Here is a 14,719-nt window from a genome sequence, read left to right on the forward strand (position 1 = left end):
GTATGGGGAACTGATACAGGGTTTCGTGTATTTCTGTAGTTCCCTGACGAAGGTTGCAGCCATAGAACCCTTGCAAGCAGAAGCAACAGCGCTTCTGCTGGCTGCAAATCTTGCCCAACGGCTCAATATCCAGCAGGTCACATTCCTCAGACAACTTGACTTTGATTAAAGCAGCAGCGCAAAGAAACATGAGAGAATTCCTTATTTAACATCGTCTTAAAATTTCTTTCTCTATTTAACACTGAAAAATCTTTTCTTCCTTATATAACACCGAGTCTAAAATTTATGTCATATATGACACTTCCGTCCATTTTGGGACTTAACGGTGTTAAATGACATTTGAAAAGACCTGTGACGCCCCCGATTTGACCGTACACTAATCATGCACGCAAATGTGTACGATCAAGATCAGGGACTCACGGGAAGATATCACAACACAACTCTAAAACAAAAATAAGTCATACAAGCATTATAATACAAGCCAGGGGCCTCGAGGGCTCGAATACAAGTGCTCGATCACAGACGAGTCAGCGGAAGCAACAATATCTAAGTACAGACATAAGTTAAACAAGTTTGCCTTAAGAAGGCTAGCACAAAGTAGCAACGATCGAAAAGGCAAGGCCTCCTGCCTGGGACTTCCTAACTACTCCTCGAAGCCGAACTCCATGTAGAATCATCCTCGGGATCTCTAGCTCCTGGACTCCAGCATCTGGTTGCGACAATCAGGTATAGAAAGGGGAAAAGAGGGAGAAAAGCAACCGTGAGTACTCATCCAAAGTACTCGCAAGCAAGGAGCTACACTACATATGCATGTGTATATGTGTAAAGGGCCATATCAGTGGACTGAACTGCAGAAAGCCAGAATAAGAGGGGGATAGCTAATCCTGTCGAAGACTACGCTTCTGGCAGCCTCCATCTTGCAACATGTAGAAGAGAAGATTGAAGTCCTCCAAGTAGCATCGCATAGCATAATCCTACCCGGCGATCCCCTCCTCGTCGCCCTGTTAGAGAGCGATCACCGGGTTGTATCTGGCACTTGGAAGGGTGTATTTTATTCAGTATCCAGTTCTAGTTGTCATAAGGTCAAGGTACAACTCCGGGTCGTCCTTTTACCGAGGGACACGGCTATTCGAATAGATAAACTTCCCTGCAGGGGTGCACCACATAACCCAACACGCTCGATCCCATTTGGCCGGACACACTTTTCTGGGTCATGCCCGGCCTTGTAAGATCAACACGTCGCAGCCCCACCTAAGCACAACAGAGAGGTCAACACGCCGGTCTAACCCTATGCGCGCAGGGGTCTGGGCCCATCGCCCTATGCACACCTGCACGTTGCGTACGCGGCCGGAAGCAGACCTAGCCTAGTGGCGTTCCAGTCCAATCCGGCGCGCGCCACTCAGTCGCTGACGTCACGAAGGCTTCGGCTGATACCACGACGTCGGGATACCCATAACTACTCCCGCGTAGATGGTTAGTGCGTATAGACCAAATGGCCAGACTCAGATCAAATACCCAGAACTCGTTAAGCGTGTTATCTATCCGCGAACGCCGACCAGGGCCAGGGCCACCTCTCTCCCGGGTGGTCTCAACCTGCCCTGTCGCTCCGCCATAAAGTAACAGTCGGGGGCCGTCAGGAACCCAGGCCCACCTCTACCGGGATGGAGCCACCTATCCTTTCAGCCCCCTCTTCAGAATCACTTGCGGGTACTCAACGAGCCGACCCGACTTTAGTCACCACATGTGTCATGTATATAGTATATAATATATACCCGTGATCACCTCCCGAAGTGATCACGGCCCGGTAGTATAGCATGGCAGACGGACAAGAGTGTAGGGCCACTGATGGAACACTAGCATCCTATACTAAGCAGTAGGATAGCAGGTAAGGGTAACAACTGTAGCAACAATGACAGGCTATGCATCAGGATGGGATTAACGGAAAGCAGTAACATGCTACACTACTCTAATGCAAGCAGTATAGAGAAAGAATAGGCGATATCTGGTGATCAAGGGGGGGGCTTGCCTGGTTGCTCTGGCAAGTAGGAGGGGTCGTCAACTCCGTAGTCAAACTGGGCAGCACCAGTGTCGATCTCGTAGTCTACCGGAGAGAAGAGGGGGAAGAAACAGTAAATACGGAGCAAACAAAGCATCACAAAACATAAGGAGGCAAAACGCGGTGCTAGGTATGCCCTAACGCGGTAGTAAGCGATACCGGTGAAGGGGGGAAACATCCGGGAAAATATCCCCGGTGTTTCACGTTTTCGGACAGATGAACCGGAGGTGAAATGTTGCAGGTTCACTATGCTAGGGACGTGTGGTGGACGAACGGACTACGTATCTGGATTTGTCTCGTCGTTCTGAGCAACTTTCATGTTGAAAATATTTTAATCCGAGTTACGGATTAAAAGATATGATTTTCTAAAGATTTTATTAATTTCTGGAATTTAATTAATTATTTAAATTAATTCGAAAAAGGATTTATGACATCAGCATGATGTCATGTTGACATCAGCAGTCAACTGGGGTTGACTAAGTCAAACTGACATGTGGGTCCAGTGGGACCCACCTGTCATTCTCCGTTAGGTTAATTAGGGTTTAATTAAACTAACTCTGTTTAATTAAACTAACAGGTTAATTAGATTAATTTATTAGGATTATTTAACTTTAATTAATTAATATTAACATGATTAATTAAGTTAATTAATTATCTTAATTAATTAATTAATTATTTTTATCATTTTTTTATTTATATATTTATTAATATTTATTAATTTATTTATTATTTTTATTATTATTATATTATATTTTTAATTTTTTTTAAATCATTTTTTTTCGTTCTCAAGGGCGTGGGCCTCGTTTGTCATTGGCTCCTACCTTTTAACAGGGTCTTGTTTTATTTTAATTTATCCTAATTAGTAGGTGGGGCCCTGCTGTTAGTGTCTATTAGAGGTTAGCTAGTTTGGCTAATTAGATTAGTTCCTAACCTAATTTGCTGGGGCCCGCGTGTCGGTGGCACGTGCTGCTCACGCACGAGCACACCCAGAGGCGGGGCGCCGGCGGTTGGCGAACGTGGCCTACGGCCACGGTGGAACGGCTCCGGTGAACCACGGCGGAGGGGCTCTGGGAAGCTACGAGAGCAGCGGCGGCTGGAGCCGTCGCGAGCGGGGCCAGCGGCAGGCAACACGGCCGGGCGGCACGGGCGGAGGCGGGGGCCCGACGGGAGCGGCGGCGGTGAGCACGCACAGGGATGGTGCGCGGGTCTGCGAGGACCGAGCGCGGCCACGGCGTTGGGACGGAGGGGGGAAGACGGACGGGGCCCGATGGGGAGCTCACCCCCATTGAAGAGAAGAGGGCGGCGAGGCGCGGGGAGGACCGACGAAGGAGAGGCGGCGTCGACGCGGTCAGGCGAGGGAGAGGACGGGGCGGACGACGGCGAGCTCCGCGCGGCGGTGGCCTCGGGGCCGAGTCCCAGTTCCAGATCGACGGCGGCGCGCGGACGGGCGTCGGGAGAGGCGGCGCTCGACGCGGGTTGGCTACAGCCCCAGCGGAGCGATGGCAGTCTTCGGGGACGGGGGTGCCGGGTGGAGGGGATCGAACAGGGGGGCGCCCCTCCTCTGTGTGTCGTGGGTGACGGCGCAGGGAGGGAACGAGGGGGAAAGGGGAATCGTGGGGGGGGGAGTGGGGGTTACGGGTTAGGGTTCGGTGGGAGTGGGGGGGGTTAGGTAGGCCCTAGGTTGGGCCGGCCGAGGGAGTTGGGTCGGCCTGGCTGGGCCATGGCCCAGTTGGGCCGAGCGGGAGTTCTTTCTATTTTTGTTTTGTTTTTGTTTTTGTTTTGTTTTTTTTATTTATTTCTTTTCTGTTATATTTTGTTCCTCCTATTATTTTAGTTTTATAAAATGCCAAATGAGCGCCTAAATTAGTATTACTAATTAGTCCACTGCCACAATTAACTTGGCACCTAAAATAAAATACCTTGTAAGTTTTTTAGTATTTAAAGTATTTAAATAATAGTTTTGCTACTGTTTTATTACCATTTGAATATTTGAATATTTTATAAAAGTGTGGTTCTCCACCATAATTACCTACGCATTATTTGGCACAACCCGAACATTTTAGTTTTAAAGTTTGAAAACTTTTGTTGTTTGCCTTTTATTAAATTTTGAATTTGAATTGGTTTTTGAACTAACGCGTGATTATCAACACTAACAGAGGTGACGTGGCATCATCAGCGTAGGTTTACTGTAGCATAATTATCCGGGCATCACAAGACCATTTTGCCCCTCATGTGATTATATAATAAAAAAAAGACACGTCCAGCCCGCTTGGTTTGCTGTATGCGCCTTGTTTGCTGATACCAAGTTGAGCAGCCGAATTCAGTCTCGCACACTATTTGTATTCCTTGACTCGTTGGGCTTATGAGGACATACAACGACGAGTGGGGTGAGCCGAGCATGGCGTGTATGCGGGCGTCAAGGCACACGATGTGCACCCACCGACAGCGGGGCGAGGCCGGGCCGGTTGGCTTTTTAAACACTACTTCCAAACCTTAAAGAGCAACATGTACAGGTGTATAAAGCTAGTTTTTTTTAATGTGTAAAGCTAGCTATACAAGCAAGTACACAGGCAGCTCCTTTCCGGTGGCCCTAGGGCCATGGGGGCGCGGTGGATCTCGGCAAGGGCCGGCGGAAGAGTTTTGTTTTTAGTCGTTTCTTTCAGTTTTGGTAGGGTTTGTGTCCTACTCAGAAAAAGGCGGAGCCAGAAAATTTGGCCATTGGGTTCACTCGAGGACTACATTCCGTATAGCTTTATTTTGGTTTACCAAAGTATGTACCAAGTCTCAAAGAATTTCCTTATTTTTTTGAATATTTTGACTCATCTGACTCGCCATGGCCTCAGAAAGTTAAGCCTTGATGCAACAAGTATCTCATCGAATCAATCAAAGCATTAAGCCGGATTCGATTTTGCTTTTTTATAAGATCATTTTGCTTATCAAGAGCAACCTGAATTGACTAAACTTGATTTATCAAAGCATCACATCTTTTTTACTATTACATTATGAAAGCTACCCTCATGAGTATATAGTTTGCTTTTCTTGTTCCAACCGTTCCAGCTGTTAATTGCAAGCTTGTCCCTCGTTGTAATGTTTGAAAAGGTAGCAGAAGAAGGCATAATTCACTTTATCATTATACTCAAGCCAAGGACCATACTCATCAACAATCTGGATCAAGTCTCCATTGAGTATCTCCAATCTCCCTATATGGGTAACCAAAATCAGACGATGGCCTATAAGGTCCCCTCGTTAAATATTTGCGCCTTATCTCACCTTGCTTCATTCGAGTTTTTGTGTACTCTGAAATTCTCTTCCGATCATCCGGATCATATCTCGATCTAGTGACCGAGTTCCCTTTGAAAAATACTGCTCCATAGACTAGATCAATCAAAAGTGCATGTACATTTTTTTAGAAGAGTAGGGCAAAACAAACTATTGTACTGGGCTATTAGTCTAGATAGAACATAGACAAGAGAGAGACAAGATGGGGCAGTGTAATCTAATTACCTTAAGTTTTGGGATTGCTGCGGGCATACGGCGGCGGCCGAGTTGCCGAACAACACGAACATGCGAGATTGGAGTCAGAGAAACGAATAGACGAAACGATGAAAAAAAAGCAGACGGTAGATGAGGCGTGCCGAGTGTGGATGCATATTTGCGTTTTTTTAGACAATCTGCATGTTTGCGTGATTTACGGACTCACGGTTTAGGCATGTGAATGGATTAGTGGGTTGTTGTTTTTGGGCCCTTTGTCCCACGTGAGGTGATTTGTTGGTTGGGGTCAGCCAAGATATTTTATTGGGTTCACAGTCATTCAAAGACGTACACATACGCACGTACCAGACAAAATCCATTGGGTTCACTTTGAACCCAATAGCTCTATGTTGGCTCCGCCACTGATGAGACGGCGGCGGCTCCCTGAAGATGGAATAATGATCTCTTCGCCTAGCCTCCGTTCCGGCGGTGCGTCTAGCACCGTTGGTGGACGTGTGGAGGTGTGTCTTCGGCGGATCTATCTTTGGTGGATTTGCTCGGATCCCGTCGTTCTACGTCATTCTTTCGTTCGTGTGTCTTCGGATTGGATCCTTCCGTTCTACGTCATTCTTCATCTGCGGCGGTTGCTGTTCTGGTGCGCTGGTCCTACGAGGCCTTAGCACGACGACTTTCCGACTGCCTACTACAACAAGTTGTGCCCGACTCCGACGATGGAGGGGCGATTTTTTTTGGAAATGAAGGCGTACCCCCGGCCTCTGCATCATAATGATGCATGCGGCCATGCAATGGAGGGGCGATGATGGCGGCGCGTCTTCGGCTCGCTTCAGTGCTTGTAGTCGTCGCTAGGTGGTCTACTGATCTGGTTGTAATTTCTATTATTTCTGGTATTCGTTGTACTGCCATGTTTGAAGATGAATAGATCGGAATTTTTCTCGTAAAAAAAAGTACACAGGCAACTTAATGGATTTCTGGCCGGCTATAGCGGTACGTGCAGGTGAAGAAGGCGACTTGAGCCAGATGGCAGGTTCATATTATATGAAGAGCAAAAGTGTCCTTTTACATGCAATTTAACAGCATTAGATGGACAAATGGATGAAAGTGTTATAAAAGGCATAAAATTTAAACTTAGTGTTATATAGGGAAGAAAATGTTTGTCGGTGTCAAATAGGGAAACGAAATTTAATACAGTATTAAATAAGGAATTCTTTCAAAAAACATAGCCTCGGACAAGATTAGCCGGGAGGTCAGGAGGCCTCTTGCTGATTGCATCCAAGCCTCTTAAGGTCTACGTGCCCGAGTACTCCCTCAGTCCCATAATATAAGATTTATTATTCCAATATGCTTCCGGAGGGAGTATTTCATATCTTTGGATGTGTCAATTCAGCTCGTATGAGTAATGCTTTGACATGGGCACTACCTCGCGCTCTCGCTCCTCTGTGTACACTTGGGCTTTGCCCTCTTTCAGCAATGCATTCGGGGCGCTTTTTCCTGTTCGAAATATAAAAATACATGGGCTTAAATAAGTGGCGAATCAAACTTGCAAGCACATGAATAACTCAGCAAGGCAATAAGCATCTATCTGACCTCTGACCACAACTTTAATTCTCTGTACAACGCTGGCTTGCGAAACTGAACTTCATGCTATACATTCAGCACTTGACTAACAGTTAACTAACATATAACAGATCTGAATTTTTTGGACTTCCTCTCTTTTTTGAACTCATGGACTTCTTTCCACTTATTGTCGGTAACTATTTATTTATTTATGTGTTTGAACTTGCATGATATTATATGATCATGGATTTCTTCAATAGACATCATCAGTGTCAGCTTCATATGACGTAGTAGCATCTTCTGACCTCTTCTAGTTATAAACATATAAATGTTGACACTGAAGAAAATTATATCTAGCAAGAAACTGAAACTTGTGGGAAACATCTTGAAGAGTCCACACACACACACACACACAAATCACAGACAGCAAAAGATGCAGGATCAAATGATGCAAGTCACCAGTGCAACTTTATTGCTCAACTAGCATCTATATTACTCTTCCCACGCACAAGGAAAGCTTATCTAACAATTTGATGGTTCAGCAGCAACTCAAGCTTAGAAGACACGCACATCTTCAACAAATAAACAATTTAACGCATGTAATATGTGGAATTGCTTGTGAGGTACAAGAGATAAGTGCTACTACTACTAGATAAGCGTAGATATATCTATCTATGTCTATAATCAACATTAGATTGAGAAAACAAGCTATGTGGCATCAGCTGCAATCCATGATGACCAAGCGTAGAGCACACGCCCCTTCCACCTGTGTAGCAACCACCGCTGATCCGCATCAACAACAAAGTTCCTGTGGTAGTTGTCCTTGACCTTGTCCAGCACAAGCTTAACAACCTCTGGGTTCAACGGCAGCTGCCTCAGCCCAGCCCGGTGGTTCCGGAGCTGCCACTGCTTGTACGTCTCAGGGCGCTCCACCCGGTCGGCGCCTTCACATGCGAGCACATTCAGGCAAGACCGCCCGAAGATGTCGCGCTCGAGCAGCAGACGCCCTTCGTTGTCCCGGGGGACGGTTGTGTCCAGCAGGTCGAACTGGGCCGAGTAATGGAACAGCGCCTCCCGGAACCGTGTCAGGAAGGATGTAGCGCCGTATGAGCCATTCATAATGCCATGGATGAACACATCTGGACGCATCTTCCTGATGTTGTTGAGGACCTGATCCCTTGGGCTTGGACCATCAAAGCCGAGGCTTTCGTCCATCAGGTGCCTGAATTGGCAAAGACTGATCACCACAAGCACCTCGTCCCGGTCGATGTTCAGGTCCTCCGGCCGGACAGTCTCCCGCTTTGCTGGGATACCACGGAACTTAAACGGCACGCCGAACACGCGGGCGAAGTTGCTGAGTCTGCGCCCCGTCTCCTCGATGTGGTAGGCTCCGTGGAACCCAGGTTGAGGGAGGTCAATGCCGGTGATCCTCACCTCCGGCGGCCCACCTTCTCTAGCCGCGAGCATGCGTAGCAAACCCGGCCACTGGAGTCCTTGATTCAGACCATAGTCCACAATGTGCAACCGTCTCTTACCGGCCACAGCATTGCAGATGGTCTTGTCGGCGAAGATGTAGGCCACCTTCTTGCAGCAGCAAGCCGCCATGTAAAGCTGGTTGGCCTTGAGGAAGTCGGCGACCGAGATGCGACTTAGGAGGAGTGACTGGTACAGCTCGCTCCCCCTACCCGCCAGCCGTGCCTCCAGCCCATTGGCGAAATAATGCGCCAGCCTTTGCCCTGCGTCCCCCTTCGGGGACGAATGCTGCCTGATTCGCTTCAGCAGCTCAATGGCGCTCTGGCGGTTGTCCGTGGACAGCGCCTGAGCGCAGTTGAGCAGCAGCGTGTGCAGGTCCACCATCTCCCTATCATCGACGGCCTTTCTCGACCGGTCCTTCTTCCGGCTGTTCTTCCCGGGCTCGCCGTCCGCTGCGGCGATCAGGTTGTGAGTCCCCTTCATGCATATCTCGTGTTCCTGGAACATCATTTCGTCAAACATCTTGCGTTCCTCCTGCTCCGGCATCATCAATTTGCTGGGCCTGCCCACATCCGGCTCCAGTGGCAGTGCGGCCCTCTTTTTCTTGAGGCTGACAGCATTCCCGCCTCCCACCACTGTCCCCTCGTTGATTGGCGGCAGGCTGATGTCGGGCGGCAAGAACTTGCTAGCCTCCTCCATGCCTTTGCGGAAGGCCAGGTTGAGCATGTCCTGGTCGCCGGGCAACAAGTGACTGAAGAAGTCAGAGCTCGGCCTTTTGGCCATCTCGTCGCCGTTGAGGAGCCCCGAGCTGTGATTGTCCGGGGAGGCGGAGGCATGGCCGTTGACGTCGGTGTAGGGCGGCCGTGAGATCTGGACTGGTGCGTCGTCGGGCGATGCCGATGCCGATGCAGTTGCGGTGCTGGGGGTGGTGGAGGCAGTGGCGTCGGAAGAGGAGGAGGGCGAGGGCGAGGAGGTGGAGCCGCTGGCGCTGGCGCTGTCGGCGACGTCGACGAGGATCTGCGCGAAGGGCTGCTGCGCGCGAAGGACGGCGGGGTGGTTGGGGTAGAGGTAGAAGAGGTGGTCTTCCGTGCCCTCCTCCATGAGCAGGCGCGAGATGTAGGGGAGCACCATGTCGTCGAAGGAGGAGTGGCCGTCGTCGTCGCGGGGCGTCGGCGGCAGGTCGAGGAAGAGGGACGGGGAGGGCGGCTCGAGGCGCGCAAGGAAACCCTGCTGCCCCAGGAACTCCTCCGGCGTGGCGGCCATTGCGCTTCTGGTTGGTACTTGCCACTGGAGTAGAGTAGCTATCAAGGCTGCGTTGGACATTACTCCGCTGCATTTCTTCTTCTTTAAAAGGATAGGATGGGATGGAAGCATGGGCACGGAGGAGGGAAGGTTCCAGGAAGGAGCCTTGCAGTGCAGTGAGATGAGAAATGGAGGAGGAGAACAAAATGAATGAAGCTGGCCCGTGCAATGCAGTGCAGGTACACCAACCCAACCCTAGCAAGCAAGCAAGCAAAGCAGAATACGTATGTGAGAGCAGCTTTAATGGGGCGACTCATTTCGTCCGCGGCCGTCTGTTTGGGTCGGCGCGGACAGAAAAGGCGGCCCAACGCGCCGACCCAAACGGACGCGCGTCCGTTTTTCGTCCGCGGGCGACCCATTCCCGGCCCATTTTTAAACCTGATTTGCGTCGGCGCGGACGCGCGCGCGGTCGCCTACTCCTGTCCCCGGGCCCGCTGGTCTGTGGCACATTGGCCTCCCTCCCTCAGGCCAACGAGCAACCCTCGCCCCCGCCTCCTCCGTCGCCGACGCCGCCGCCCATTTTTGCGGCGACTCTTCCAGCTGCCGCCGCCTCCACATCCGCCCAGCAACGCTGCCTCTGTCCCCGGTCGCCCGCCGCCGCCGTTTTGCCGCCGGGGAGCAAACTGGTTCCCGCCGCCGCTTCCTCCGCACCGCCGCCCGCGACCAAGAAGACGCCTCGCCGCCCCCGCCACATACAACCGGCACGCTCGTCGGACGCCGTCACACTCGTCGGACGCCGGCAGGGCAGCTAGCTGGTCTGTGCGCGCCGCGTCTCCCCTCGCCGGCCGTCTCCTTCTTCGTCACCCGCAAGTTGTTCGACAGTTTGCCAAGGTACGAAAATGGACTCCGCCGACGAGTTCTTTTTTCACAATTTCATTTGCGACTCCGACGATTCGTCGTCTGATGACGAGGAGGAGATATTGGCTGCCGTGTTGGTCCATCACCACATCAACAACCAGCGGCCGTTGTGCCGCGGCTCCATTCCGGGCCACCTTCCGGCGTTGAATCGTAACCGAGAGAGTGGGCATTTCCTTCTCTGGAAGGACTACTTTGATACAACAAACCCGTTGTTCAAACATCACAAATTCCGCCGCCGGTTCCGTATGAGTAGGCATGTTTTCAACCGTATTAGAGAGGGAGTGGTCGGCTATGATGACTACTTCGAGTGCAAAGATGATGCCGTCGGCAAGATTGGTTTCTCCTCTTATCAGAAATGCACTGCGCGCCATCCGAATGCTTGCATACGGAGTGCCCGGTGATCTCATTGACGAGTACGTCCGTATGAGCGAGTCTACATGCCTAGAGTCCCTGTATAACTTCTGCAAGGCTATGATTGCTGTGTTTGGCCCTGAGTACTTGAGAGAGCCGACAGCTGCAGATACAACCCGTTTGTGAAGAAAATATGCCCTAGAGGCAATAATAAAGTTATTATTTATTTCCTTATATCATGATAAATGTTTATTATTCATGCTAGAATTGTATTAACCGGAAACATAATACATGTGTGAATACATAGACAAACAGAGTGTCACTAGTATGCCTCTACTTGACTAGCTCGTTGATCAAAGATGGTTAAGTTTCCTAGCCATTGACATGGGTTGTCATTTGATTAACGAGATCACATCATTAGGAGAATGATGTGATTGACTTGACCCATTCCGTTAGCTTAGCACTCGATCGTTTAGTATGTTGCTATTGCTTTCTTCATGACTTATACATGTTCCTATGACTATGAGATTATGCAACTCCCGTTTACCGGAGGAACACTTTGTGTGCTACCAAACGTCACAACGTAACTGGGTGATTATAAAGGTGCTCTACAGGTGTCTCCAAAGGTACTTGTTGGGTTGGCATATTTCGAGATTAGGATTTGTCACTCCGATTGTCGGAGAGGTATCTCTGGGCCCACCCAGTAATACACATCACTATAAGCCTTGCAAGCATTGTGACTAATGAGTTAGTTGCGGAATGATGTATTACGGAACGAGTAAAGAGACTTGCCGGTAACGAGATTGAACTAGGTATCGAGATACCGACGATCGAATCTCGGGCAAGTAACATACCGATGACAAAGGGAACAACGTATGTTGTTATGCGGTCTGACCGATAAAGATCTTCGTAGAATATGTGGGAGCCAATATGAGCATCCAGGTTCCGCTATTGGTTATTGATCGGAGAGGTGTCTCGGTCATGTCTACATAGTTCTCGAACCCGTAGGGTCCGCACGCTTAACGTTACGATGACGGTTATATTCTGAGTTTATGTGTTTTGATGTACCAAGGAGTTCGGAGTCCCGGATGAGATCGGGGACATGACGAGGAGTCTCGAAATGGCCGAGACGTAAAGATCGATATATTGGACGACTATATTCGGACTTCGGAAAGGTTCCGAGTGATTCGGGTATTTTTCGGAGTACCGGAGAGTTACGGGAATTCGTATTGGGCCTTAATGGGCCATACGGGAAAGGAGAGAAAGGACCCAAAGGGTGGCCGCACCCCTCCCCATGGGCTAGTCCGAATTGGACTAGGAGGGGGGGCGCCCCCTTCCTTCTTTCTCCTTCTCCCTTCCCTTCTCCTATTCCAACAAGGAAAGGAGGAGTCCTACTCCCGGTGGGAGTAGGACTTCCCCCTTGGCGCGCCCTCCTCCTTGGCCGGCGGCCTTCCCCTTGCTCCTTTATATACGGGGGCAGGGGGGCACCCCATGGACACAACAATTGATCTATTGATCTCTTATCCGTGTGCGGTGCCCCCCTCCACCATATTACACCTCGATAATATCGTGGCGGTGCTTAGGCGAAGCCCTGCGTCGGTAGAACATCATCATCGTCACCACACCGTCGTGCTGACGAAACTCTCCCTCAACACTCAGCTGGATCGGAGTTCGAGGGACGTCATCGAGCTGAACGTGTGCTGAACTCGGAGGTGCCGTGCGTTCGGTACTTGATCGGTCGGATCGTGAAGACGTACGACTACATCAACCGCGTTGTGTTAACGCTTCCGATTTCGGTCTACGAGGGTACGTAGACAACACTCTCACCTCTTGTTGCTATGCATCACCATGATCTTGCGTGTGCGTAGGAATTTTTTTGAAATTACTACGTTCCCCAACAGTGGCATCCGAGCCAGGTTTTATGCGTTGATGTTATATGCACGAGTAGAACACAAGTGAGTTGTGGGCGATATAAGTCATACTGCTTACCAGCATGTCATATTTTGGTTCAGCGGTATTGTGAGATGAAGCGGCCCGGACCGACATTACGCGTACACTTACGCGAGACTGGTTTCACCGTTGCGAGTACTTGTTGCTTAAAGGTGACTGGCGGGTGTCTGTCTCTCTCAAGTTAGTTGAACCGAGTGTGGCTACGCCCGGTCCTTGCGAAGGTTAAAACAGCACCAACTTGACAAATTATTGTTGTGGTTTTGATGCGTAGGTAAGAACGGTTCTTGCTAAGCCCGTAGCAGCCACGTAAAACTTGCAACAACAAAGTAGAGGACATCTAACTTGTTTTTGCAGGGCATGTTGTGATGTGATATGGTCAAGACATGATGCTATATTTTATTGTATGAGATGATCATGTTTTGTAACCGAGTTATCGGCAACTAGCAGGAGCCATATGGTTGTCGCTTTATTGTATGCAATGCAATCGCCATGTAATTGTTTTACTTTATCACTAAGCGGTAGCGATAGTCGTAAAAGCAATAGTTGGCGAGACGACAACGATGCTACGATGGAGATCAAGGTGTCGCGCCGGTGACGATGGTGATCATGACGGTGCTTCGGAGATGGAGATCACAAGCACAAGATGATGATGGCCATATCATATCACTTATATTGATTGCATGTGATGTTAATCTTTTATGCATCTTATCTTGCTTTGATTGACGGTAGCATTATAAGATGATCTCTCACTAAAATTTCAAGATAAAAGTGTTCTCCCTGAGTATGCACCGTTGCGAAAGTTCTTCGTGCTGAGACACCACGTGATGATCGGGTGTGATGGGCTCTATGTTCAAATACAACGGGTGCAAAACAGTTGCACACGCGGAATACTCAGGTTAAACTTGACGAGCCTAGCATATGCAGATATGGCCTCGGAACACGGAGACCGAAAGGTCGAGCGTGAATCATATAGTAGATATGATCAACATAGTGATGTTCACCATTGAAACTACTAAATCTCACGTGATGATCGGACATGATTTAGTTGATATGGATCACGTGATCACTTAGAGGATTAGAGGGATGTCTATCTAAGTGGGAGTTCTTAAGTAATATGATTAATTGAACTTAAATTTATCATGAACTTAGTCCTGATAGTATTTTTGCAAATTATGTTGTAGATCTATAGCTCGCGTTGTTGCTTCCCTGTGTTTATTTTTATATGTTCCTAGAGAAAAATTATGTTGAAAGATGTTAGTAGCAAAGATGCGGATTGGATCCATGATCTGAGGATTATCCTCATTGCTGCACAGAAAAATTATGTCCTTGATGCACCGCTAGGTGACAGACCTATTGCAGGAGCAGATGCAGACGTTATGAACGTTTGGCTGGCTCAATATGATGACTACTTGATAGTTTAGTGCACCATGCTTAACGACTTAGAATCGGGACTTCAAAGACATTTTGAACGTCATGGACCATATGAGATGTTCCAGGAGTTGAAGTTAATATTTCAAGAAAATACCCGAGTTGACAGATATGAAGTCTCCAACAAGTTCTATAGCTAAAAGATGGAGGAGAATAGCTCAAGCAGTGAGCATGTGCTCAGATTGTCTGGGTACTACAATCGCTTGAATCAAGTGGGAGTTAATCTTCCAGATAAAATAGTGATTGACAGAATTC

At 48.9% G+C, this 14,719-nt stretch overlaps 1 protein-coding gene across 1 annotated transcript; it reads right to left on the minus strand.

Moving 5' to 3' along the window:
• Nucleotides 1-7,675: 7,675 nt before the first annotated feature.
• Nucleotides 7,676-10,061, minus strand: LOC109757754 (scarecrow-like protein 34). The gene has a single exon (XM_020316579.4). The coding sequence runs from the start codon at nt 9,947-9,949 to the stop codon at nt 7,811-7,813; it is 2,139 nt and encodes a 712-aa protein (XP_020172168.1). The 5' UTR covers nt 9,950-10,061; the 3' UTR covers nt 7,676-7,810.
• Nucleotides 10,062-14,719: the final 4,658 nt, after the last annotated feature.

This window comes from Aegilops tauschii, chromosome 4 (assembly GCF_002575655.3).
Source record: "Aegilops tauschii subsp. strangulata cultivar AL8/78 chromosome 4, Aet v6.0, whole genome shotgun sequence".
Lineage (NCBI taxonomy): Eukaryota > Viridiplantae > Streptophyta > Magnoliopsida > Poales > Poaceae > Aegilops > Aegilops tauschii.